Genomic DNA, 27,444 nt, shown 5'->3' with positions numbered 1-27,444 from the left:
ACAGTATCTATCATACCTCGCCTTAAACTCATTCTCTGTCACAGCATCCACCACAGACTCAGGGAGCGCATTCCACTCGTTCACTACTCTAAAAGTAAAGAACCCAGCTCTAACACCTTTACTAACCACACTTTTGCCCAGTTTCCATGGATGTCCCCTAGTCCTCCCACAACCAGCCCTGTTCTCAAAAATATCTTCTGAATTAATTTTATAGAAACCCTTCAGTAATTTGAATGTCTCAATCATACTCCCCTCCTCCGCCTATCAACCAATTTTTGCAACCCACAAATCCTCAACCTGTTCTCATATGGTTCATTCCACAGACCTGCTATCATCTTGGTCACTCGCCTCTGGATCCTCTCCACCTCCTCCCCATCAAGAAGAAACCTAGGTGACCAAATCTGAGCACAGTATTCGAGATGAGGTCTTATCAAGGCTCGATACAGAGGAACAATAACCTGCTTGTCTCTGCTTGTCAACGTATTCTTCAGCAACCAAGTGATTTGATGAGCTAATTTGGCCACTTTTGCAATGTGTCCCCTAAATTTCAATTCCTTATCCACCAACACTCCTAAATCTCGTGCCTCATCAATTTCCTGGAGCACGGTTCCACCAATGCAGTAAACTGCCTCCCATCTTTTCACCCCAAAATGCATAACCTTACATTTTCCCACATTAAATTGACATCCATTCTCCCTAGCCCAGACCTCCAATCTATCCAAATCATCCTGCAAAATTTTGACGTCATCTGCATTCACTATTGCCCTACCCAACTTCGCATCATCCGCAAACAAATGAACTGTTCCTCTCAGATCCTTTCCTATATCATTTATGAACAAATTAAACAGCAGTGGTCCAAGAACAGATCCTTGTGGTACACCACTAGTCACAGGCCATCTTGTGGACTCTACTCCTGAGTAAACCACTCTCTGATATCTCTCCGTCAACCACCCTCCTATCCATCTCACCAACCCTATGTCCATTCCCATATGCTGCAATTTACTGATTAGAATTCCATGTGGTATCCTGTCAAAGGCCTTAGCAAGGTCCAGCAGAATCACTGTAAACCCATTACCCTTATCCAGTTCAGCCGTCACTGTGTTATAATACGTGAGCAAGTTACTGAGGCATGACCTACCCTTCACAAAACCATGCTGTCCCCGATACAGTATCCCATTTTCTTCTATCCAATCTTGTATTTTCCTCGACTATTTTCTCTAAGACCTTGATAATGATTCCTGTTATGCTGATTGGCCGGTAATTTTCAACAGCAGCCTTGGAACCACCTTTGTGCAGTGGAACTATTTTCCCCTCTTTCCACCCCCTTGGGACTGACCCAGTCCTGAGGCTCAAATTAAACATAATGGTCAAGGGCACTGACAATTCTTTGGCCGCTTCACGTACGACACGAGCTGGTATACCATCCAATCCCACAGATGTATTGACATTGAGGTTCTGTAATAGATAGTTACCTCTACCTCATTCATCACAATTCCAGTATAAGCTGTTGGTTCCTCCATTTCTGCAAAGCCACCACCTGGATGATATACTCTTGCAAAGTGCTCGCTCAGTAATTCCACAACATCGACTGATTCAGTTACCTCCCTACCCTCAGCATTTTTTAAGATCATTCTACCATGAGCATTTTTCCTTTTACTTGCAACATATTGAAAAAACTGTTTGGGATTCTCTTTAGCCTGCATGGCCAATTTCCTTTCGTAATCTGCTTTTGCTTTTCTTACCACCCTTGTTACCATCCTGGCCTGAGCTTTATACTGTTCATGCACCTGATGGTCACCCTTCTCCTTAATTTCCCTCCACAATTGTTTCTTTTTTTGCAGCTCAAGCTTAATAGTGTTATTCATCCATTTAACTCCTACCTGATTTATTATTCGGACTCTTGGTATACAGTCAACCATTGCCTCCTGCAAATAGTTCTTAACCACCTCCCATGCACCATCAACATCCAGCCCTTGCAGTTTTACATGCCATGGCATTGAGCCAAGCACACACCTAAGCTTGTCATACTTACCAGCCCGGTAATTCCACATATACCCTGTCTTAATTGTAAATTCGACTCCTTTAGCCACCTCCCAAGTCATGACCTTATGGTCACTCTCACCAATTGGTGGCAACATGGTCATGTTCGTTACAGCTACATTCTCAGTTGCAATTACTAGGTCCAGCACTCTCTGCCCCCTGGTATTTTCCAATACATGTTGCCGTAGATAGTTGTCCCTTAATAACTGCATAAAATCCAATTCCTTCCTCCCATGTGCCCTCTCCTCTTTCCAGTCAATGTTACCATAATTGAAATCACCCATAATAATTACCCTCCTTCCATTCATTTCTTCTATTTGCTTATGCATACTATTCCCACCATCCACTCCATCACCCAGTCTATAGCAGCACCCAATTGTATATTTTGTTCTGCTAGATTGTATCTCACATCAAACAGCCTCAAATGTGCTTTTTTCCCCATCCTGCAGTTCAACTTCTATACTCCTTAGCTGAAGCTCATCAGCTATCATCAATAACACTCCTCCCCCCTTTTTATTCACCCTGTCACTCCTGAACACGCTATACCCATCGCATTCAATCCCACTAGCTTTATCATCTTCTGTCAGCCATGTTTCACTAATTCCGACAACCTGTGGCCTGGAAGTGCCAACCATGGCCAAAAACTCTTCCTTCTTGTTCCTAATACTCCTGGCATTAGTGTACATGAATCGCAGAAGCCCATTTGTCCCATCCCTACTTTGATTCCTTATACTAATTATCCCATTCTGATTTGTTGTCCGTCGTACTCGCCCGGGCATAATATACTCATTCATACACTTAACTTCCCCCCCTAAAGTCTGCATATCTACTCCCCCCCTCTTAATAAATCTAGTTTCCCTGAGTCTGTACATCCACTTCCACATCATTCATCAACACTCTTTCAAGTCTCCGTACACCAACTCCATTCAAATGTAACCCATCCATCTTATATAAGTCCTTTCGCCCATCGAACTCATTCCACACATCCACAAATTCCACACCACTCTCCATGCATAACCCACGCATAAAGTCATTGGCAATTATGGCCCTCCTTCTAAACACTTCGCTGTCATATCGTGGTAAGATACTCACCATCCTAACTCTCTCACTCTTCTCTTTTGCTACCTCAAACAACTCCCTCACATCCTCTATCATTTCCATTTTGTCCTCTTTCAAATCATTCGTTCCTGCCACTATTATCATCTCTTTCACCCTCTGTTTTTGCAGTCGAATAGATTCGCTGACGTCCTTTATGTTCGCACCCGGCTGGTACGACTTCGTTAAACTCTCAATTATTATGCCTCTTAATAGCGAATCCCCATACAGCACTCACTCCTTCATTTTATTGACGTTTACGTACGTTCAATTATTTGCCGTCACAGACTTCCGCCGGTTATTTGTCGGTACGTTCAACACACATTTTTGCATACGCTCCAGTTGTCGTTTGGCTCTGTGTATCGCGCCATTTAAACGGGCAATTTCGCTACTCGCATTTATCTCACCATTTTCATTATCGATCAAATCATCCATTCCTTCGGTGTTTCTACCTTCATTTACACTTTCAGCGACGCTCTCACACATATCTGGCACTACCACGCAATTCTCTAGTACACCGCCATTTTCTACATTCTGACTACCGTTAACGATATCAGTCTCGATACACGAAACACGCTTGAAGTCCTCATTCTCTTTACACTTTCTACACATATTAACTCCACTATCACTTTCTAACCAGACTCCTACCGCTCTTCGCAAGGCATACATCTCACAGACAGCACATTGCATAAATTCTTTTACATCAAAACTCTTAAGCAAGCATGGCGACCTGGCTGCCATTTTTTTCTTTATCGGTGCCATGTGTACGCTATCTTTTCTTAAAAATAATAATTAAAATAACAGAAAACACGCAAAAATTGCACAGACACACCAAGAAACAAAAAGCAAACAATACTACTTAAAATTCTGGTAAAATATCTAATGTTAACACAAAATAATACTTATCTTTTCAGGAGCTCTCGACAAGCCGACGATCTAATCCGAGCGACACCAAGCGACCTTATGAATTATATTGATTATCAATAATCAATTTAGTGATTAAGAGGGAGATGTTAAATCCTGTTTTATTTTATAGCCGGGTACGAAACTAGGGTCGAAATCCATCGACATTCATAGAGTTTCAGTGCCGAAAAAAACTATTGGCGGAACCAAGTGTAAATGATCACATCATTTACATTTGGTTCCAACCTTTTTTGAGGTCTCATCAGTGAATAGGTAGACCTGGAATATCAAGATTTTAAGTGAACAGAAACTTACATACCTCTACTACTTGTGCCAGGATAAACTCAATGTGGCAATCAACCCAAGAAGAGAAAACTGATCTTGAAAGGAAACTGAAACATTATCAAAAGTGCGTGGGGATGAGATAGGAATTTAATTCTGGGTAATAAGGTAGGCTTGAGTTTTTTTTTGGCATTGATATTTACTAAGTTGTAAATATCAATCATAGTAGAGGTATGTAAGTTTCTGTTCACTTAAAACCTTGATATTCCAGGTCTACCTACTCACTGATGAGACTCAAAAGGTTGAAACCGGTCTGGGTAGTGACCTCTTCTCATAATGTATACGTCGCTTAGGAGCTGGGTTTTACATTATGAAAGAATATTAAAGTTAGTGAGGGGGCTTGCTCCACCTTTGCATGGAGTTGCCCTGGTGTTGTACTATCCAAGTGATCATTTACACTTGGTTCCGCCGATAGTTTTTTCGGCATTGAAACTCTATGGATGTCGATGGATTTCGACCCTAGTTTCGTACCCGACTATAAAATAAAACGGGATTTAACATCTCCCTCTTAATTAACAAATTTGCCGGTAAAATAGCCTTTCGGCTTATTATCTGTGTAGTTAACAATATTTAACAATATATAGTACACCAATTCTGCAATTCGATAGTAGAGGTATTTAAGTTTCTGTTCACTTAAAACCTTGATATTCCAGGTCTACCTACTCACTGATGAGACCTCAAAAAAGGTTGAAACCAGTCTGGGTAGTGACCTCTTCTCATAATGTAAAACAATATATATATATATATATATATATATATATACACATCTCTTAGGAGCTGGGTTTTACATTATGAAAGAATATTAAAGTTAGTGAGGGACCTTGCTCCACCTTTGCATGGAGTTACCCTGATTTTGTACTATCCAAGTGATCATTTACACTTGGTTCCGCCCGATAGTTTTTTCGGCATTGAAACTCTATGGATGTCGATGGATTTAGACCCTATTTTTGGACCCGGCTATAAAATAAAACGGGATTTAACATCTCCCTCTTAATTAACAAATTCGCCAGTAAAATAGTCTTGTGGCTTATTATCTTTGTAATATATTTATTGATTATCTTAAATCAGATAAACATTATAATGTTATTACTAGAGTATAAGTTTGGTATATGCCTGTGAGAGAGGATAAAATTTTGTGTCAGCATACAATAAAACATACATCAAATTTTTTGCTATTGAAAAAAATTAAAAAACGACTGGGCAATTCTTGCTTTTGGTTCAATATACATGAAATTTATTAATTTATTTATTAATTATTTGTTAATATCTATTATTTAATCAATAATAATAATAGAATGAAACATTTATGGAAGTAAAACATGGACTCCTAAAAGAAGATGAAAAGAGGTTGTTGGCATTCAGAATGAGATGCTATAGATTAGCGTTTCTCAACCTTTCTAAGCCTAAGGACCAGTAAAATGCCTAAAACTATTCTACGGACCACTAAGTTATGTAATTTTTTTTAAATGTATGTCGGGATTACCAACATTTTGGAAAAACTGTGCCTTTTATAACATAATAAATATAAAAGCATGTTTTGAATACATATGGAAACATAATTAAGTTGGAAGTAAATGATTAAAGTGTATCATCATTGAACAAAGTTTTAATTTTTATTAAACAAATAAAGGTGTCAGTTTCCAATTTGCTGTGGGCAAATGAATGGGTATGTCAACGCTGTCCTGCTGATACACCCATTCATCTGCCCACAGCAACTTTTATATTTTATATGTTATCCCCATTCATCTGTCCACACTCATTAAGCTCACCCCACAACAACTTTTTTTAGTGCCATTGGTACCATGGGCAAATGAATGGGGAATGTCAGCGCCTTCCTGCTGACACCTTCATTCATCTGCCCAAAACAACGTTTATCTTTATTTCCATTTATCTACCCACAGCAACTTTTATATTTTATATGTTATCCCCATTTATCTACCCATACTCATGAAGCTGGCCCCACAACAACTTTTATCTTCATTCATTCTTTGATTCGACTTGTGCCATGTTCCATTCGCTAAGTGCGTTGTGAGACGAGGGAAAAATGTTGTTCTTATATTACTCCATTCATCATAATACTTAATACGAACATGACATCCATGGATTCCATCATGGATAACATCCCTTGTCTTGACCAAACCATCCCCTGCATATACCCAAAAATTTCACTCAGAACATCCCAAAGCCATTAATGCATCCCCACCCACCCACCCACCCACCCACACACATACACTCACTCAGTCACTCCCGGCCGATACGAATCGCCTTATTTCCCTGACGAGTTTTCCATGACCAGCAAAAAAAAAAATTTAAGACATCCTGTTATGTGAGGTCCTTCCCAATATCTATAAACAATCCAACCCATGATGTCAGTCGCAAAGTGCCATCCAGGTGGTCGGGCACGTTTTCCCACCAGTGACCGTATGCCGTATATACTGTACGCATGTGATTTGTACTAATCGTGTTATGATGGTGGTTTTAATTATATCTGTCCTGTTTTATCCAGAGGTACAACAGTGGCCATCCTAAATCTGGCAGATTCATTAATCGTGTGGTGATTTTATTTATATCCATCCTGTGTGCTGCTTGTATTCGTTACATTGCAATGTGTGTTTCTGTACAATCCATGACCATACAGATGTTATTGTCTGCATGCAACGGATTCGGTGTGCTCGGCCGCATGTTCCTGCAAGCGACTGTACAAGATATGGAACTTCGCTAAACTGGATGCGAGCAGCTATCCTCCTTGCCAGCAGAGCTGAGCCTCACCGTGACGTCACTTTGCATAACTTTCGTTTCATCCCCAATTTTGGAAATGAATTAATTCCAAAACCAGTAACAAGAATAATCGGAAACTGTAGTCCAAATAAACGATATGATATAATTATGTTACTACTTACTTTTAATGAGATGGTTCAGCTTCTCGGCCTTTGCAGAGTTGCTGGATATCTTTGCTCAATATTGGTCAATTTCAGTCGAAGATCAGCACACACGCTAAGATGATTTCTGTATTTTGTTTTTATTTGAAGGAGCGATTAAAATCCTTTATCTCAAAGATAGGTTGTAGAAAACTTCATGATAATTTTCAATGCTTCTTCACATAATTTGAGAAATTCACTTCTCACTGAAGGCGAAATCCAGAATCGAGCCAAACCAAGATCACGGAATTGCATTTTAAGCCCAGTGTCACTTAAAGCTTAATTAGCTGTTCTTTTTTCGATAACGAAAGGTCGTTCTGTGACTATAAGCCTGAAATAGATCTCGAACCCACAGAAATTTCTTAATAAAAGTTATTCGGAAAATATGTTTCAAAATTCTGTTTCATAGTTTTGAAGTGATCACAAAACGTTTACAGAAACTCAGAGTCAACAAAAAGATCATTTTCCACTAAAAAGGATTCCAATGTTGGAAAAGATTCAAATTATCTGTCTTTTACATAACTAATGCACAACACCAGTTTGTTTGTTTTTTCTTGAATGCCTTTATTTTGTCGTAGGCATCAAGAACAGTTAAAGAATTTCTCTGAAGGGAGAGATTTAGTTCATTTAATTTCGAAAAAAATGTCTGAAAGATAGGATAGCATTGAGAGCCATGCTTCATCATGAGTAAACGTTCATTTACAAACAGTAAAACTTCGTGCCTTAATTGAAATGATCTTGTTCGTGCTTTTCCCCTGGAAAGCAAGCGAATTTCAGAATGAAGCAAACAGAAGCCCATGCATTTTTCCTACTGGATCCCTTTTTGTATTATGTAATTATTGAGAGTGGGAAATATTTCTTCTCCAGTTGTTTGAAAAGACAAAGTTCTTCTACAAAACAGAATATCATTATGAATGTTGTTATCATGAGCATATCTTACGTAGCATATTAACTGCACATCATCTGTAACATCAGTAGTCTCGTCTATTTGTTAAGCATAATAAGGACTCTTCTTAACTCTTTCGATTAACTGAGATTCTATGTCACCTGCCATATCATTAATTCTGCGACCTACGGTGTCATTGAAAGAGGAGTCAAATCAGCATCTTTTAGTAACTTGTTGCCAAACATGGTTTTTACCACATCTTTTATAACTGGAAGTAGTAAATTTTCCCCGATAGAATGAGGTTTCCCTGTTTTCGCTATGCACAAATAAGAGCTTAATAAAATAAAAACTTAATAGATAATAGAATTAATGGAATAAAAACTTAAGAGATAGATGCTTCCAGTGCCTTGCTATTAATCGAACCCATAGCCGAAACTACATCTTTCCCATGATTTAATGTCGCTAAGTATCGTTAAAATTGGCTTTTTTTTTTCTTTTCAATTTGCTTATTTTTCACATCACAATGTTTAGTTTCTAAATGTAGTCGGAGTTTCACAGGTGTCATGCACTCGTTCGACAACATTTCATAACACAAAACACATTGAGGTTTCTGTTCACTTTCATCTCCACACCAAGTAAACCCAAATTCCAAATATGAACTGTTATATTTCCTACTGTATTTTTTCTTTGAACTGCTTGTTTCTTCTTCTTTAATAGCATCAGATTTACTCGCCGTTGCAACACTTGTATCACAATTAGGGTTAGCAACACCTGTTTCATTTGCCCTTCTTTTCAAGGTCCTAGTTCTAAGTCACTTTTCCATTATTAAAAAACATTTCTGAAAAATATATAAATATATAATACTGGAGTTAACTCAGGACACACTTTGTCCAAGTATCATTTAGCACTTCTGAAGGTATACTGAGCCTTGGTTGAAGGAGGAAAACCTTCAGTAATAAAATTCAATAAACAACAAGCAATTGGTTGAAATGTGGATAACACATGTTCACTTCAAATCTGACAAAACAGCAAGGGAAAGCAGAAGCAATAAAACTATATTGTTGTTCACTTCACCCCTCTTATTATTCGTCATTTGTAGCGACAGAATGATGAGTAATGACTAGTAATAAAAGAGGGGTGAAGTGAGCAACAATATAGTTTTATTGTTTCTGCCTTTGAACATTCTGATGCTGTTTTTTTTTTTTTTTAAGTCTCCATTTGATTTCAGTAATTTTACTTACTTCTTCAATTTTAATTTGTTTGGATAACTAAAAAATATATATTTATTTAATTAATTTAAGTCTGCCTGCAGACCACCTATGGTCCAGACCACAGGTTGAGAAACACTGCTATAGATGACTCCTAAAGATATCATAATTCCATCATAAATTTTGAAGTAAGACAAAGAATCCGTTCTTTTGTTGGTCAGAGATAATATCATAACTAAGATTCAAAGAAAAACAACTTAATGTGGCTTGTCTGATCTGCTGATATGACCAACAGATATGATGTTGGCAATATGGTTGGGAAGACTGCAGAAACTTCAACTTGCATCATTATTTCCTGTGCAGGAATTTTCTTAGGTGCTATTGCAAAGTTATGGCCACACACGAGTGTGCTAATTGAATTAGGTTTCAGAGTAAGGGAAGATAGGTTTATAATCATGTTAGGAGGTGACTGAGGTTTGGAAGCTGAGTTATTTTATTTATAGACCCATATTTCTATCTGCTGACGTGTTAAGGTTTTAATCTGTTTGTAACCTACACCGGCCAAGAGGAAACCTTCTTAAGAAGCCTATGGAGTGTTCTGATTTGTGTGCCACTAGGATCATAGTCTTTATGGAGCCCTTTGAAGAAAAAGCCTTAAACTTTGCCCCACAAAAACTCACTGTCTCTCTACTCTACGTGGATGATGTGTTCTCCATTTGACTGCATGGCCTGAATACACTCCACAATTTCTTAACACATCTAAACTATCAACAACCCAGGATCCAGTTTACCTTAGAAAAGGAAAACAACTGTCTCCCATTCCTAGTACTCAGATTACATGAAGGATACCTGACTTTTGACATTTGCAGAAACATACACATACAGATAGGTATATTCATCAGCCCCCCCCCCCCCCCAACAATATGGGATTACAAAAACCATATATAACAGGGCAAAATTAATCTGCTCAGATAGCATAGCCCTCACTACTGAACTTTACTATATCCTTAACATTTTCTTAGCCAATGACTATAACTCCCCAACAATAATTAAACCATGTAGCAGCAACCTCCCTCCCCCACCACCACTCCTCCTTCAATGCAGAGATTATTCAAAATCTATCACCATTCCATATATCCATAGGCTTACCATATGCCCTGGTTTGACCGGGACTCTCCCGGTTTGAAGGTATGGTCCCGGCCAGTTTGTCATTTTGTCCCGGTTATTTGGTAAAAATTTAAAAGTGCAGAATATACACGCAGTACAAAAAGCGCAGCCTCGGAAAATGACGATTAGGCAACACGAATACCCCACTTTGACTCTGGCTTGTACGCTGCATTGTAAGTCATTGTTGAGCATGCGCAATTTTAGTTGAGTTTAGATTGCGAGTCGGTGTTTCTTTTCGGCGTGTTGTTTGTGATTTTTTTTACTTCATTAAATTAATTTAATCCCAAAATACCAAAATGAAACTGTTTACGGATGAATTAAAAAAGGATTATCAGTTTTGAAAAAGTTTGTGATCATATTGACAAAGTGAAATGTGAACAGTGCTCTTCAGAATTTTCTGTGGCTCATGGTGGGTATTCGGACATAAAAAATCACTTGACACGTGCGAAATATAAGGCTAGTCTAACAGTGGCAGGAACTTCCTCAAAGATATTGTCATATTTTAAAGGTGCCGATCCAAGTGACAAAGAATTTTTAATAGCTGTGGAAGAAGCAACTTTTGCATTTCATGTTGCTATTCTCAATCTCAGCTTTAAGTCTGCCGATTGTTCATCTAAATTGATATCAAAGCTTTTTGAAATAAAGTTTAGACTGGGTAGAACAAAATGTGAAGCTGTCATTGTTAATGTGATTGAGCCACTGTTGTTTCAGCAACTTTGTGAAGATTTAAACAAAACAAATTTTGTGACGATATAAATTGATTCTTCCAACAGGAAAGAAATTAAAAGTGTGTCATGTGTTGTGTGGTATTTTGCACCAGATTGTGGAGTAAAAGTTAAACTTTTAGACTTTCAATCAGTTCCCGGTGAAACTGCAGAAATACTGACAAACCTTTAATGTCAGTTATGAAAACTCGTAATATAGCAGAAAAAATTATCGGATTTTGTGGAGAGATAACTGCAATACCAATTTTGGGGGTGTAAAACGGAGAGGAGAAAACTGTATTTACAGTCGATTGAAGAAGGAACTAGGAAAAAATATTGTAGGCATCGTTCACAACTGTCTTCAAACTGCAGTTAATGTTCTACCCATTGAAATAGAAGCTTTAGTAGTCAAAATTTATAAATATTTCCACATTTATATGGTTCAAGTCACTCAACTAAAAGCGTTCTGTGAATTTGTAGATGTAGAGTATAAAAACGTTCTTCTACATGTCAACACCCGTTTTCCAGCTATTGACAGAATACTTAATCTGTGAGGTACTGAAATCAATTTTATTTCACAAGAACACTGTCCAGTGATGATAAAACAGTTCTTCGATAATGATTGTGGTGAAATGTATTTGTAGTTTGTGCACGGCAACTCAAATTGTTTAACTAATCTATCTTAATTATGGAAAGTACAAAAGCGAGTGCAACAGATATTGTCATTGAACTGAGAAAATTAAAAACAAATTTTGAGGAAAGGCATGATAATAAATTTATACCTCAAGAAGCAAAAAAGCTTTTTAGAATACTGGAAAATAATGGAAGTAAAATTAATATTAATACAGTACTACAAGAGTTTACAAAATTTAATGACCAATGTCTTTCTTACATTGAGCTTTGAGAAAACAGTTTTGGTGGAGCAGAATCTTTTACTTAGATAAACAACAATGAATTAACTTGGTTGGAAATTGAAGCTTCAGGTGAAAAAATTAATGAAACTCTTGCAAATAATGCAATAAACATGGATGAACTGTTTGATGAAGTGGTGATTGCAAAAGCTTTTTGGTCGGCAAGCTATGACATTTTGAAAAATACAATTTGCAAAGAAAAATGGATACAACTATTCAGCCATTTCAAAGAAAAGAACATTTCATTGCCCAATCTTGTCCAAATTATAGAATACATTTTCAGCCTGTCAGGCACATCTTCACCTGTTGAAAGGATATTCTCAATAATGAATAACATATGGTCTGAAAAAAGAGGTAGAATAGCTGAATCAACAGTAAGAGCTGTATTGCGCTGCAAACTTAATAGTGAACTAAATTGTAGTGAATTTTTTGATGCAATTAAAAATAACAAAGAATTTTTAAAGAAAGTTCACGCTAGTGATAAATATTATAACTTATTATTAAAAAGTTATTGTTCAGTTAAGAGTAATTGAAAATTATTGCTACGAAATGTTGTTTTTTGTTAACCACTCCATTATTTAGCCTTTTGAATCATAAGTACTTAGCATAGAAGGCGTCTGTTTTGAGCAAACTCTCCAAAATGTCCTGGTTCGATATTAAAAAAAAAAAAAAATAAAAATAAAAAAAAAATAAATTATGGTAAGTCTCTGAAAAATTAACCAAAATCCTAAGGAAATATGATCTTACAACCAGTTACAGACCATATAAGAAATTGGCATCTCTTATCTGCTCCTAATCAGGTCCTTTGCAGTTGAAAACTGTCCTACTACAGCCAAATAGACAGGACAGCCAATATCAGTATATCTGAACATAAGGACTGCATCTGGTTCCACCAATACAGCCACTCAGGACTTGCTGACCATGCTTTGGACACCCACCACAGAATATGCTGGAAGAAGGCCACTTTATTACACTGCAACAAATACGAGTATTTGTCTGACCATTCATCAAATCCGCCTCAGCTTTAAAAAAAAAACTTTCCAAACCTCAACAAATTTGGGTGCATGAGACTGCCCCTAATCTAGGAATGTCAGCTCAATGCAAGACATCCAATTTAATCTGCTAGGAGGCACTTTTTAGGACTCTAGGTCTGATTTCTTTTGCCTTTATTCAGTCTTATTTGCTCAGTGTTAGTGCCTGCATGCACAATCTTTTTTTTTTTTTTTTTTTTATCCCTGATGATGGCAATGTAACATTGCTGAAATATAGGAAAGTATTAATTTCAGTTTTTTATAATTAATATTCTAGTATATGTTGTCATTTCCTGAAAAATTAAAAGCTTTTTATAACTAACTTATAAGCTTATCTACAAGAATTTCTCACACCATACACCACAGGAGACTGAACTGTTTGCCTTCTTGCGGTGAATGGCAAACCTAAATATTAATTATATATGAACCTAAATAAACCTTATGCAGCCAAACGAATTAATCACCTGTTCTGTTATTTTATCTTATATGATTTTGACCTTTAAATGCGACAATTTCGTTTTCTTTTGTGAAATGTTTAAATTGTATTGTTGAATTATTTTGTTGTTTGATTCCTAAATTGATTTTTATGTTCATCTTCATTCTGTAATAAATCTGATCATCTGCGTACAGCATTGTATTGATAAGTTCTTCTGGTTTTAATTGAATACCTCGTTTTATGATTGTCTTCCTTTTTTAATAATTTGAATATATATCAAGCATACCCAAGTCTTGTTTCACACTGTCATATAGTACAAATTACTTTTTTTTTTCCTTTCTTTTTTTTTTCCCCTCTCTTTCTCTCTCAGAGCCTGTGTAGCTCAGTAGATGTGGCGTTTGCATTCTATGGCACTTGACCTCACGATGAAAGACTTTGGTTCGCAGACTAGAGGAACATTTTCTAAGCCTTTTTTTGATTGGTTCCCAAGTTAGTCGATCTCTGGCACGGCAAGCGGGTTTTTTCTCCCAGAAACTTGGGTTTTTCATCCCTTAAAATCAAGAAAATCGGCTGTCAAACCCACACTGTTTTCATATATTAAAAATATTGTGTTAGGGACTACGAGATGGCAGCACTTGCTAGCCACCTTCTTCACTGTGTACTGATTAATTAGTTATAGCCTTGGGCCAGCTATCTCTGATTGGCTACCAGTGGAGATTGAAATGCCCACTCAGTCCCCAAAAGTTAGATAGGGCTAAAACTGCCTTGCCCATTCCCTATGCAGGAACAAATAAGCATCAGCTGATTTTTTTTTTTTCTTCTTTCTCTTTCTTTTTTTTTTACTTGTAAATGCATGTAATGGTTTAATAATGTTTTTAAGCATATGCGTGTAATTTATGCATTTATTTATGTCGGATATCTAAATGAAAATGTTATCCTTGAATAACTTGGCTTATGGAAACATGCCATGCAGTTTTGGTCATCGATCTACACCATTATAAGTTTTTCATATTGGGAATAAGATTATCACATTTCTAGATTATTGTAAATATTAATTAGTGTAGCACTTTTTATTTCAATTAGAACTTTGTTTTTAACAACTGTAACAACCGCAGTGCAAATTAAGCTTAGACTCTGGCCTCTCTCCCATCACTAAATTTAATATTTTTAATCTTATCATATAATGTAACAGGTTAATGCATCTTTTCACTGGAAGCAACAGCGCTCTTACTCTGAATTTCATCTGCTATTATTAAAGACGAGAAAAATGAAATAATAGTTATAAACAGTTAATAATTCACAGCAAAACACCTAAAAATGCAGTGAGCAATGGCATCGCAATTCACGAATACTGCACATTGTTTCATTTACACGCAACAGTCGTGTTGTTAAAGCCATTGAATGATCAAATGCAGAGTCACATAAATGGGCACTTTTCATGATTGAAAGGTGCTATATGAGCCGATCAGCATAAAGCAAAGCATTGTAAGGTGGGATATTACTGTATTGAATAAAATTAGAGATAAACTACATCCCTTTCTTATACTTTGATTAATTTTAATCTCTTTTAATACCAAATTGTAGCTTTATTTTTGTGTCTTTATATAAGCATTGTATAGTTTGTACTAAATGTAATGGATATCCTTGTTTTTCATTATATTCCATAATTTTTCATTGTCTTCTCTTTCTGGTTGGTATCCATTCTGTTACTTTTTTAAAATAAATAGAGAAAAAAACAAAAGTTATGTTCAATAGGTACTTAAGAGCAAAACAATAAAACTTGATGAGCCAATACAAATAGTCTCCTCTTATGTGTACTTGGAGCAAACTTTTTGACATTGAAAATGGATTACACAGCAAAATTAAAAGAAGAATACAGTTAGCCTGGTATTCATTTGGGAAATTGAACTACATCTTCAAAAATAACTTGCCCATCTGCTTGCAAACAAAGTATTCAATCAATGCATGTTACCAGTACTCACCTGTAGCTCAGAAATCTGGCACTAACTAACCTAATGGAAAAACAAATACTGGTGATGGAAAGAAGAATGGAGAGAATCATCCTAGGAATAACACTAATGGATAAAAAAAAAAGAGAAAGGAAAGAATGGATCAGATCACAGACAAGTCTTGGATGCAATAGAAATTGTAAAAAGCATCCAAACGGAGATGGGCATGACATCTGTTTCCAGGAACAGACAAGTATGTTCACCATGAAAGTAACAGAATGGATACCTATCATATATCTCCTTAAATGTATTCACTTGGGATGTATTTACTCACAGCCACTTCTGGCAATCCATTTCGCTCATTCACCACTCTCCAAGTAAGGAACCTAGTCTGCACACCCATACTAACCACCTTCTTGGGCAATTTCCAAGTGTGATTCCTTGTTTTCCTCCTACTCCCCATGCATTGAAAAACTTCTTTTGTGTCAATCTTATAGAATTACTTTAGTAACTTATAAGTTTCTATCATATCCCCACTCCTCCACTGTCAGGTAAACTCTGCAACCAACACACGTTGTCTGTCCTCATAGGGAACATTCCACAGACCTATCGTGAGCTTGGTCACTTGTCTTTGAATTCCTCTCCACCACCTCCTGATCCCCTAGAAATGCAGTTGATTGATCAAATCTGTGCACAGTAGTCAACATGTGGCTGAATTGTAACCTTATGAAGAGAAATAATAACCTACCTATCTTTATTTGTCAATATCCTCTTCGGTATCCAAATAATCCTCTGAGATGTTTTGCCAACTTTTGCAATATGTCTTCTGAATTTCAGATCCCTAGCCTCATCAGTTTCCTATAAATAAACTAGTACTATCAATATGATATGTAATCTTTAATTTTTAATCTGATATGTAATCTTTTCATCCCAAAGTGCATTGCCTTTCTTTTTACATTAAATTGATAGCTGTTATCTTTGCCCTCTACTACTTTATTTAAAATCATTCTGCATGATATCTTCATTACCTTTAGCAGCTATTGCTCTCTCCAGTTTTTAACTATCAGCAAACAACTGAATATCCCCTCTTAAATCTTTGCTTACATCATTGATATACAATTTAAAGAGTAGTGGCCCTAGTACAGAACCTTGAGGTACTCCACTAGTCACCCTCATTCGCCTAGATTCCACTCCACCATATGCTACTCTGTGGTGTATGTCAACCACCCTCCCACCCATGCTAATAGCTTCATATTCATTCCCATTTGCTCCAATTTTTGTAATAGTTTTCCATGCAGCATTTGGTCAAATGTCTTTGCAAAGTCCAGCAGTATCATGGTGTAGCCATTTCTTTTATTGAGTTCCTCTGTGACCTTATTATAAAATTTGAATAAATTACTGAAGCAGGATGTACCTTTTACAAAGACATGGTGCCTCTATAGAATATCATATTCCTATCCACCCAAACCTGAGTTTTAATTTTAACCAATTTTTCTAATACTTTCATGTAATGGAACTATCTTACCCTTCATATATATATATATGAAGGGTAAGGACACACACACACACACACACACACACACACACACACACACACACACACACCATATATATGTTTGGGACATACCACAAATTTGTTTTGGAAGGAATGATTTGTATGCTACTCACTTTTCTTTTATTGCATTTTCTATATCTGCGTTGCAAATTTGTATGTTTTTCTTTTTATGTTCTATCCATTCAATTCTCTTGTATTATGTTGATTTGTGCTGTATCTCTGTCCTCATTGTTTTATTTCCTTTATATTTCATAGGCTATCTTTCTTTCCATGTATATCTTCTATTTTATTAATAAATCTATCCCAAGAATCTTGGTGAGCTTTTTTTACTATGATTTTAGCTATATTTCTTCTGTTTCCTTTGTTTGTTTTTGAAGCAATTATTTGTATGTTACTCACTTTTCTTTTATTACATTTTCTATCTGTGTTCCAAATTTGTATCGATTTTCTTTTTCATGTTTTATTTATTTTTACATTCTCTTTCATTTTTTTTTTTCATTCTTCTACTTTAATTTTAGTTTCTTTTAGGCAATCTGTTGATTGTAATGGATATAGCATACATGTAATAGATATACTTTATATGCTTGTTCTGTTTCTTGTTTTTCTTATTTACTTCCTTTCTCCATTTTGTTAGTATTTTTATTTTAGAAACTACTATATAAAATAATGTTATGAAAAGATTTCATTTCCTCTGTAAACATGTATATCTCTCATACATGAAGCTAGTTTCTATTTAGTAATGATAGTTAATTATATATCTTATTACTCTACCATTATGAGTATATTTATATTCTTTTTTCAAAAAAAAAAAAAAAAGTATTTGTTACTTTTTTAAAGAGAGATTATTATGAGAGACCTCCAGGGAGTCAGTGACTCATCGAGGGAGGCCACATACTACACACACCAGCCGTCATACTTATTCTTGAATTCATTCACACTGCTTGCACTCACAACATCCAATGGTAATCCATTCCGATCACGCACCACCCTCTGAGAGAAAAATCTCGCCCTCGCACCCTTCTTGGCGGCCTTCATTCTCAGCTTCCAAGGATGCCCTCTCACCCTTTCCCCACCCTCCATAAATTGAAAAATTCCATCAATTGAAATCCTGTATGACCCTTTCAGAAGTTTGTAAGTCTCAATCATATCACCCCTCTTTCTCCTGTTTGCTAGTGTCTGCAATCTACAAATTCTCAATCTGTCTTCATAATCAGTATTCCACAATCCTGATATCATTTTTAACACTCTCCTTTGTACTTTCTCCAATATATCAGAGATAATTATTGAAAATTATTAAAATTATTGAAAATACAGGCGTCTAATAGTTCTTGGCCATCATTATTCATGCATATTTTTCCATATATACTCAAAACATTTCGGATTGGGTTATTTCCAACTATAGCATTAAGACCTCCTTGCTACTAACGTATAGTCATTTTCTATTATATTTATTTAACTGTTTTTTTAGTAGTAACTCAAAAAACTATCAGAAGCCTCTTTTATACTTTCTTCAGAGGCATAGATTCCTATGATATTTAAGTGGTTTCCATTTTAATAGACAGCATGGGTATGCTAAAGGAAGATCATGGTTTAGCAACCTGCTTACTTATTATAGCAAGGTGACGAATACATTGAACAATGTGGATGCATACACAGTAGTATACATAGATTTTGCAGAGGATTTCAGTTGATTGCCACATGACAAACTAGTAGCTAAATTGGAACAGATGGGATTGGGTAGTAGATTAATGTGTTGGATTGGAGATTGGCTGTCTGATAGGTATCAGCAGATTGTGTATAGGGAAGTGATATCTTAGAAGAGGAAGGTCACTAGTGACATGCCCCCAGGGGTCTTTTTTGGGGCCATTGTTGTTTCATTTGTATGTTAATGACATTGTAAAGGGCTTAAATGATTATATATATAGTTGTTTGCAGATGATGCAAAGTTGGGAAGAGTTATGAGAAGTAGAGCAGATGTCGATTTGCAAGAGGACCTAAATATACTGTCTGAATGGGTGAATGTGTGGAGTAATCAGTTGCAAAGTGCAAGGTTTTGAAATTTGAGAAGCAAAAATGGGTTGCAGAGTATATGATTCATGGGGATATTTTAGAGGAGGTTGGGGAGATGAACGATTTGAGGTTTATGATGGATAGGGACTTGAAATTTCGTGGATATTTTGCTAAAATTTTGAGGACAACACAGTGCAAAACCTGTGAACTTCTAGTTTCATATTATAAAATCATGTTAATGTGAAAAAACCAAAACAGAGAAACCAACTCGATGAAAAATCCAACTAACAACAACAAAAAAAAGTGGATATGAACTTTGTGTTTCCTTATTTTCAAATCTTCAATATCCTACTTTCATCTAGAACCCAAAAAATTTTTATAATGACATTTCATCTGAATGTAAATTAGCTGGTCTTAAATGGGTGTGGTAAGGTTTTGTTCTGCCAGAAACTTTTGCTTTTCATCATGAAGTATGAACAAGGCTGCTAGAAATACACTCACAATTAACAATCATGTACACATGGAACTCTGTTGTGTAAATTAGAACAAATGGGAATGAATATGACACTGGTTAAGTGGATAAGAGGGTGGCTACTGGAAAGGTATTAAAAAGTGGTATATGGAGGGGTAGAATCATGGCGAACACAGGTGATTAGTAGTGTCCACAAGGTTCACTGCTGGGACCATTTCTGTTTAATTTGTACATAAATAATATAGGAAATATTCAGTTTGCTTATGATACGAAATTAGGCTTAGTAATAGTTAATGAAGAGCTCAGTCAGTACAGATGAAGCCCTTTTGTCGGAAAGACCTGGGTTTGATTCCTGTCAGTGACGTAAGGAACCTTTATCTGGTCTCTTTCGACTAAAGTGAGTTAGCAGGTCTCATATATGGAAGTAGGGTTTTTTTTTCACCCAGAAACTCGGGTTTTTCTTCCCCCAGAACAGGCAAGCTGGCCCCGTGAATACACATGGATTACAGTCATGAATACGTCCCAGCCATATGCCAGTCCTGAGCCCGGTCAAAATAGGGGGGTTGGGGAAAGCAATGGTTAACTACCCTGTAAAAATCTCACCCGGAATACTTTGTGGGCAAAGCCTTCAAAGTCACCTACAATCAGAAATGACTGAAAAGGAAAACCAGTATCACTAATACTTAATGAAGGTGATATGGAGAGTTTGCAGGATGATTTAAATAGGCTGTTAGTGTGGGCAAAAGATAATGGTGTTAGTTTAATGTCGAGAAATGTCAAGGCATGCATTTTGGGATAAATAGATTACAAACCATGTACCACATTGATGTCACTGTATTCCAGGAAATAGATGAAGCTAGAGATATATAGGGGTGGTGGTAGACAGAGAGTTAAAATTTGGAGGACATATTGCTAAGGTAACCCATAAGATTACTTGGCTATTGAAGACCACATTTCTATGTAGAGATAAGGAAGTTTTTATTCCTTTTTATAAGGCCTTGATATGACTACATCTGGATTACTGTGCTCAAGTCTAGTCCTCTGGGTTTCTTGGGGATGGGAAGCAGTGGAGAGGATTCAGAGGTGAGTGACCAAGATGGCGAGTGCTCTGCAGAATGTTCCATATGAGGATGGATTGGGGATGTGTGGGTTGATAGGAGAAAAAGAGGGGATATAATAGAAACATTTAAGTTGTTAAAAGGGTTTTATAGGATAGTTGCAGGGAAAATGTTTCAGCACTTGGCTAGAGGGACCTGAACAAGGGATCATCTGTTGAAGTTGAATAATGGTGTGGTTAATAGGGGTGCGAGAACTAGATTTTTTGCTTGGAAAGTTGTGAATTAGTGGAATGGGTTGCCAGAGTCAGTGGCAAGCACTTTTGTCTGTTAATGGGTTCAAGGAGAGGTACTATCATACCTCTCCTTGAACTACTCCTGTACCCAGCCTTATTGTGTGTGGATAGATTAGATCTCCTGTGATGGATCTTTGGACTCCATGACAGTGCCTGTATAATAATACTAGCCTCATAAGCCTTTGACCAAAATTTTCCAATCTGTGGCCTGCGGTTCACTTGCAGCCTACAAGAAGTTAGTGCAATTCTCCAAGCATTGTTCACTGTAATATAACAAGAGATGGACATGATTCAGAAATGCTTAAGAGTTGTGCTTCTTTCAAGTTTTGCCTTGGTTACTTTTTTGTTTACTTTGAATTTCTGTTTTTTTTATTTTCTGAGAAAGCCTTTTTTTTTTTTTTTAACAAACCACACTAGTTACATCCGCCAACCCCAGAAATACACCTACCTGTATATCTTATTAGTATGCATAGCTTAATCCTCTGCTTGTCATCTGTAATTATCACTAGCTTTCAAGGATATGTGGGGGATAAGGACTACTCCTGTACCCAGCCTTTTTTCTGAAACAGAAAAATCAACAGTGGAACATGATTTAAAAATCTATGATTTTTTTAATCTGAATTAATGGATATTTTATTATTATATTCTGAGAGAACTTCATTAGTAAACTAAAAATCACACACTCCAATCTGGCCTATACTCTGTATAGGCAGTTATTCATGTGATGTCATTTCAACACTGTATGAACACCCATACTCCATTGTGGTTTGGGAGCAAAGCCTTCTTATGGAAGTGGTAGGGTTATAGATGCCTTTCTAAAATGAGTAGTAGTTTTGTAGTATTTTCCCATGATTTTCTCAAAACATCATGAAATGTATAAGTGATTATCATCATTGCACATTTGCTAATTTTATCTTTTCACCTTTCCCATCAGAATATCAACATTTTGCAATTTGCAGTGTAAATACATTTCTAATAATCAATTCAGATGGTTCACTGGCAGTAATATATTGTCCTGGATGTTTCATCATATGGAATTCTTACATTCCTGATTAAAGATACCTAATAATAATTATTATTATCATCATTATCCATATACCAATTATTAATGGAATGAATTTTACTCAAGTTTAATATTTGAAGTCCTTATGAAAATTTGTTGAGCTGTTCTGATTTTCAGTTGAACTATATTCAGAGCTACAAAGAGACAATTTGTCAGAATTATATATTGCACTAACTGCCTAACTTAATGGAATTTATTAAACTTTGGGAAACTTACTAGAAGTTGTCTGCATGGGTCAAGTTTTAGCTATAACTTGCTCAATTTTCTTGGAAAATTTTTGCAAAGAAGTTTCAAAATGATATTAATAATTCTACTCTGGCTGGATAAAATTTCATGAAATTTTGTAGTTAAGATCTGTATTAAAATGTGTCAATTTTGATTTCAATCTGACCATTATTATCAGCAAGCCTGGTTGGCCGAGTGGTTAGCGTATCTTCTCTCCAACCAAAAGGCTGAGAGTTTAAATCCTGCCATGGGCATGGAACTGTCTTGTGATTGCCTGTGAAAATACTAGAGGATGATGGTAGTTGCAGTTCATTGTAGTTGATGGAGACAAAGTTGTAGAGTAGGTGTCCTCCCTCGATGAGTCTTTGGATTCCCTGGAGGTGTCATGTAATAATAATAATTATTATTAATAATGATAGTAATAATAATAATGTAATAATTATTATTATTGTGAAAAAATTAGGTCAAACAAAGTTTGTCTAGAGATAAATTGCCATTCATGCAATGAAGTTTGAGGTACACTTAATAGAATAATGTTCTAAAACACAACAAAATAATTATAAGTCTCGATAACCACTAAGTTATGTTGTTTGCATCTTAGGTAATGCTGGGTATTGTTACCAAAGACTTCAAAACAATATTTAGCTAGATTACTCTTTTGATAAATTATGAAAGGAATTTATTGAAGTAACTGGTGAATTGTTTTTCAATCAATTGCTTTTATGATGAATTATCTATTCGGTGATTTGCTGTTCATTAAATTGTTCTATGAATTGCCATTCAGTAAACTGTCTTTCAGTTAGCTGTTCTCAATGAATTTTCATGGAACCATGAAAAACGGAAAAATGAATAGACTGGACATTGGCTGTGAAACTTCTGAACATTATATTATTATGTTCAGATAAGTGCATTATTTGCTTATACTCTGATTTTGGAATGTATTTAATGTTGTTGCTGCACTGAAGAAATAAAGTGAATTATGAGAATTTCTAAAATTATAATGCAAAGTTTGTACCTCTGCTGCATGGCTTGAAAGCAGACCACCACCATATTTTTTCCACTCGCCACATATTATTCAGGCCTCCATGGAGTCAGACTCATCACAGGAGGTCCTTCCTAGGAAACCGTCTATCAAGACTCATCGCGTGAGGTCCCTCCTAGGAAACACAAGTCCATCATACCACTCCTTGAACTTATTGACCATTCTCGCTGTCGCCACTTTATCAGGCAATGCATTCCATGATTCAACCACCCTCCATGCAAAGAAACCACTCCTCACCCTCTTGTTCACAGCTTCCTTTTGTAACTTCCAGGGATCACCCCTTGTCATCACTCCTTCCTGCTGTTCAACCAAGTGAAAGAACTCCCCAGTGTCAACTCTGTAACCACCTCTCAACAGTTTAAGTCTCAATCATATCACCTCTCCTTCTATCTGCCAAACTCTGTAATCCACATTCCCTTAGCAGATCCTCATAACTAACATTGTACAGTCCTGAAACCATCTTTGTTATCGGAAGTTTATTTTTCACTTTGTTAGACTATAATAAATTTAGTTTAATCATTTATCCAAGTGTAAGCAAACAAAGTTTGCACCTGAAGTATCTTCAGGACTGAGGCAACTCGTGGTAAAGGTGGACCAAGCTCTCATCATTCCTTGTCTCAGTATCTCCCATAATGCAAAGCACATCTCCTTGTGGACATGTATAATGCTATACATTAAGGAATGGGCCACTACCCAGACTGGTTTTGACCTTTATTGAGGTCTCATCAGTGGGAGCCAGACCCAGATTTGGGGATACTAAGACAGAAGCAATGGAGAGGTCATATTTACCTATCTACCATCTTTGTTATCCATCTCTGTACCCTTTCGACAGTTAATTTATCCCCTCCAAATTCTGGGGACAAAATTTGAGAACAGTGGTCTGATTAGGGTCGTATACAATGGCATGATAACTCTTTTATTTTTGCAGGTCAGCGTCCTTCTCAGTATTTAACTAGTTATCTTTTCCTCACATCAAATGGTCTCAAACCTACTGTCATATGGTGATAATATGAAGAGTACAAATTTAACTTTACTCTTTATATTTTCATCATGAATATATTCTGCTCTGTCAACCATGTATGAGTTATGCCAGTAATTTTTGGAATGAATGAAAATTAATGGAAAGAAGTAATATTTCTTTCCATTAAACTTAGAGCTTAGATGCACATTGTTTTGTAACATTACAGATTTTTGAAACATTAGAGCGAGTCATGTATATGGGATTTTGAGATAATTCCATAATACTTCTTTTAATGAAAATTTACAAACTTAATAATTTTTATATAAAAAAAAAAATAAATAAAATTCTTTCAGAGTCCATGGAATCAGTATTTTCAAGATAGTGAGCTAAAAATCACCATTCGTCAGGATGTAATCCGAACGTATGTATTTTTTCAAACATATTGTACTTAATGTACTGATATTTATACTATCTCTCTCTCTTTCTCATAACAAACATGAACTCTGTTTAAGTTTATGGTTAAAATTTTCACATAAAAGGAGCATCCTGAAACATGCTTAGACATCAGAGCATTGACCAAGCCAGAAATATATAGTGTTAAATTATGTGAACAAAAGAAGAAATGGGGAGTATTTCTAGGGCAGTAATTTCAGATTAAAAGTCATGAATCAAGTGGGTGGGAAGGGGAATGATTTTGCATTAGCAGAGCCAGGCCTAGGTTCATCTAACATATACGGTATGCAAAATAAAACATAAGCTACTGTAGATAACTTTATTTTTTCTTCTTACAATTTGATTTAGATATGTTTAAGAAATAAATAACTGGCATCATTTTTTGCTGTTATTTGGTAAACATTTGAAGGTTTAAGGGGAAAAAAAATCATGGAAATAAAGCCAGCAAAATAGTTCAGAGGCTATTGAAAATGCTTAGAAATGAAGAAAAGATTACAAAAAAATGGAGCAAGGTGATAAGGATGACATAAAAACTGAAGATAAGGTTATTCTGGATGTCTGAGCTAATCATTTTAAAAAATTTTGAAAAATGTTCTAAATTCAGTTATAAAAGTGTTATGGTGGCTAAACTACTTAATTTATAAAAGTTGGTCATTAGTTCAAATCTTGGATTTTTGACATAAAATTCTCATAGTATTACCCATCTGTAAACAGAAGAATCAAAGTGGATGTGAGAATTACAGGGAATTATCCTACTTAGTGTTTTCAATAAGATTTATGCAAGTATACATGAAAACTGGCTAAAAAAAAATTGTGGAAGTTAAAATAAGTGAGATTAGGACGACATTTTTAGTTTGAGACAAATTATCAAGAAATCATGGAAATATAACAAGGATTTAAGCTGTTTAGATCTGAGAAAGGCACAGCTTTAATTCAGTATTTTACTTATACAGATAATGTTTTACAGGAATAAAACATTATACAATAATTTTTTCTTTTAAGGTTACATGATCAGCATTCATATTTCTGAATTTAGGGACACAAAACACTTACTATTAATAAAATAACACTTGATGTTTTGACCCCTGTATTGAGGTCTTCATCATCAGAAGGATACATGTGTATAGGAAACCAAGCTACATGCTCTTGCACTCTATAAGGTAAATTAAATCTAAGCTGTTAATTAATCTTTTTCTTAGCCTAACCTTTAGTGATAAAAATAAAGTAAAAATGAATAAATAGTTAATAAATAAAAAACTACAATAAACTCTGCTGTCCTCCTGTACTAGCTCTGCTTAAGTCCTCCTGTACTAAAATTCTTCTGGATTTGTACAGTTCAGATTGTTATACTGCAATTTTCTTCTGGACTTGTACAGTTCAAGTTGCTACTGAATGTTAAGGTGAAAAAAAAAAAAAAAAAAACACTTCACCAAGTCTTCTTGTATTGAGATTTTTCTTTGGCTTGTTCTAGTTGCTATAAAGGTTGCAAATGGGTCCTCCACATCCTTGGAATGGTTAGACCATCATTTTTGTTCAGATTTGGATTGTTTGAGCATTTCACATGCTTCTTTGAATTTCCTCTCGAACCAGGTTTTGTGGTGTAGGAATTTGATACCTTTCCAATCAATTCTGTGGTATGTTTGGAGTGCGTGGTCAGAGAGGCCGGTTTTTCCAAAATGTAGGTATTTAATTGTCGTTTGTGTTCGTTCTTCCTAATCGGGATGGTTCGCCCTGTTTCCCCCCTGTGTAATGGTAGCTTACATGTGCATTGTATTTTGTAAACCCCTGGGTGGGCTGGGTATGGAAGAGGATCTTTGGAAGAACTGAGTAGGTGTCTTAATTTTGTCGGGGGTTTAAAGGTGGTTTTGATGTTGTATTTGTGTAGTGTTCTGTCTATTTTTTCGGAAATGCCTCTGTGACAATAGCATTCTTGAAATCTTTTTTGTTTTTAGTGGTATCTCTGTGGAGGATCTTGTGAATAGTTTTTTTACTGTATCCATTTTTCATAAATGTATGGTTGATGATCTTGTATTCCTGGTTTAGAGCTTGTTCATTTGAACAAATTGTTTGAGCTCTGTGTTTAAGGGTGCTTATGATCCCTAGTTTTTGTGTTGGGTGGTGATAAGAATTTTTGTGTATGTACTGGCCTGTGTGTGTGTGTAGGTTTGCGGTAGACTGAGAAGGAGAGACAGCCTGAGCGAAGAGGTGTGAAGAGTGTGTCTAGGAACGGAAGAGAGTTGTTTTTTCCATTTCAATGGTGAATTGGATACGTTTGTGTGTTTATTCAGGTGGCTAAGGAATGTATTTAGTGCTTCATGGCTTCGTTGCTCAAAGTATTCCATATAAAAGTTAGCTATTGGGGGGAGGGGAAGTGGTGAGCCCATGGCTGTACCCTCTTTTTGAAGGTAAAAATTGTTTAACCACACAAAATACCCAGAGCAAATACGTGGGCAAAGAGGGCCATGATGTCATGTGGAAATATGTTCTGTAGGAGCAAGATGGTATCATTGATTGGGATATTGGTGAACAATCTCTAGACCAGGAATATAAGATCATCAACCATATATTTATGAAAAATGGATACAGTAAAAAAAAACTATTCACAAGATCCTCCACAGAGATACCACTAAAAACAAAAAAGATTTCAAGAATGCTATTGCCATACTTTATGTTAGAGGCATTTCCGAAAAAATAGAACATTACACAAATACATCAAAACCAC

At 36.0% G+C, this 27,444-nt stretch overlaps 1 protein-coding gene across 5 annotated transcripts in view; it reads left to right on the top strand.

Annotated features, from left to right (window-relative positions):
• TBC1D5 (TBC1 domain family member 5) overlaps positions 1-27,444 on the top strand; it is a 495,953-nt gene that overhangs the window by 68,369 nt on the left and 400,140 nt on the right. For all 5 annotated transcript variants that reach the window (XM_090408923.1, XM_090408920.1, XM_090408922.1 and 2 more), the window contains exon 7: positions 24,623-24,690. In XM_090408923.1, the coding sequence (XP_090265049.1) occupies positions 24,623-24,690 (68 nt within the window). The remainder of the gene's footprint in view (positions 1-24,622; positions 24,691-27,444) is intronic.

This window comes from Typopeltis vanoorti, chromosome 19, assembly GCF_054136105.1.
Source record: "Typopeltis vanoorti isolate ZY-2024b chromosome 19, IOZ_Tvanoo_1.0, whole genome shotgun sequence".
In the NCBI taxonomy this organism is placed as follows: domain Eukaryota; kingdom Metazoa; phylum Arthropoda; class Arachnida; order Uropygi; family Thelyphonidae; genus Typopeltis; species Typopeltis vanoorti.
This window is presented reverse-complemented; position numbering and strand designations above follow the sequence as displayed.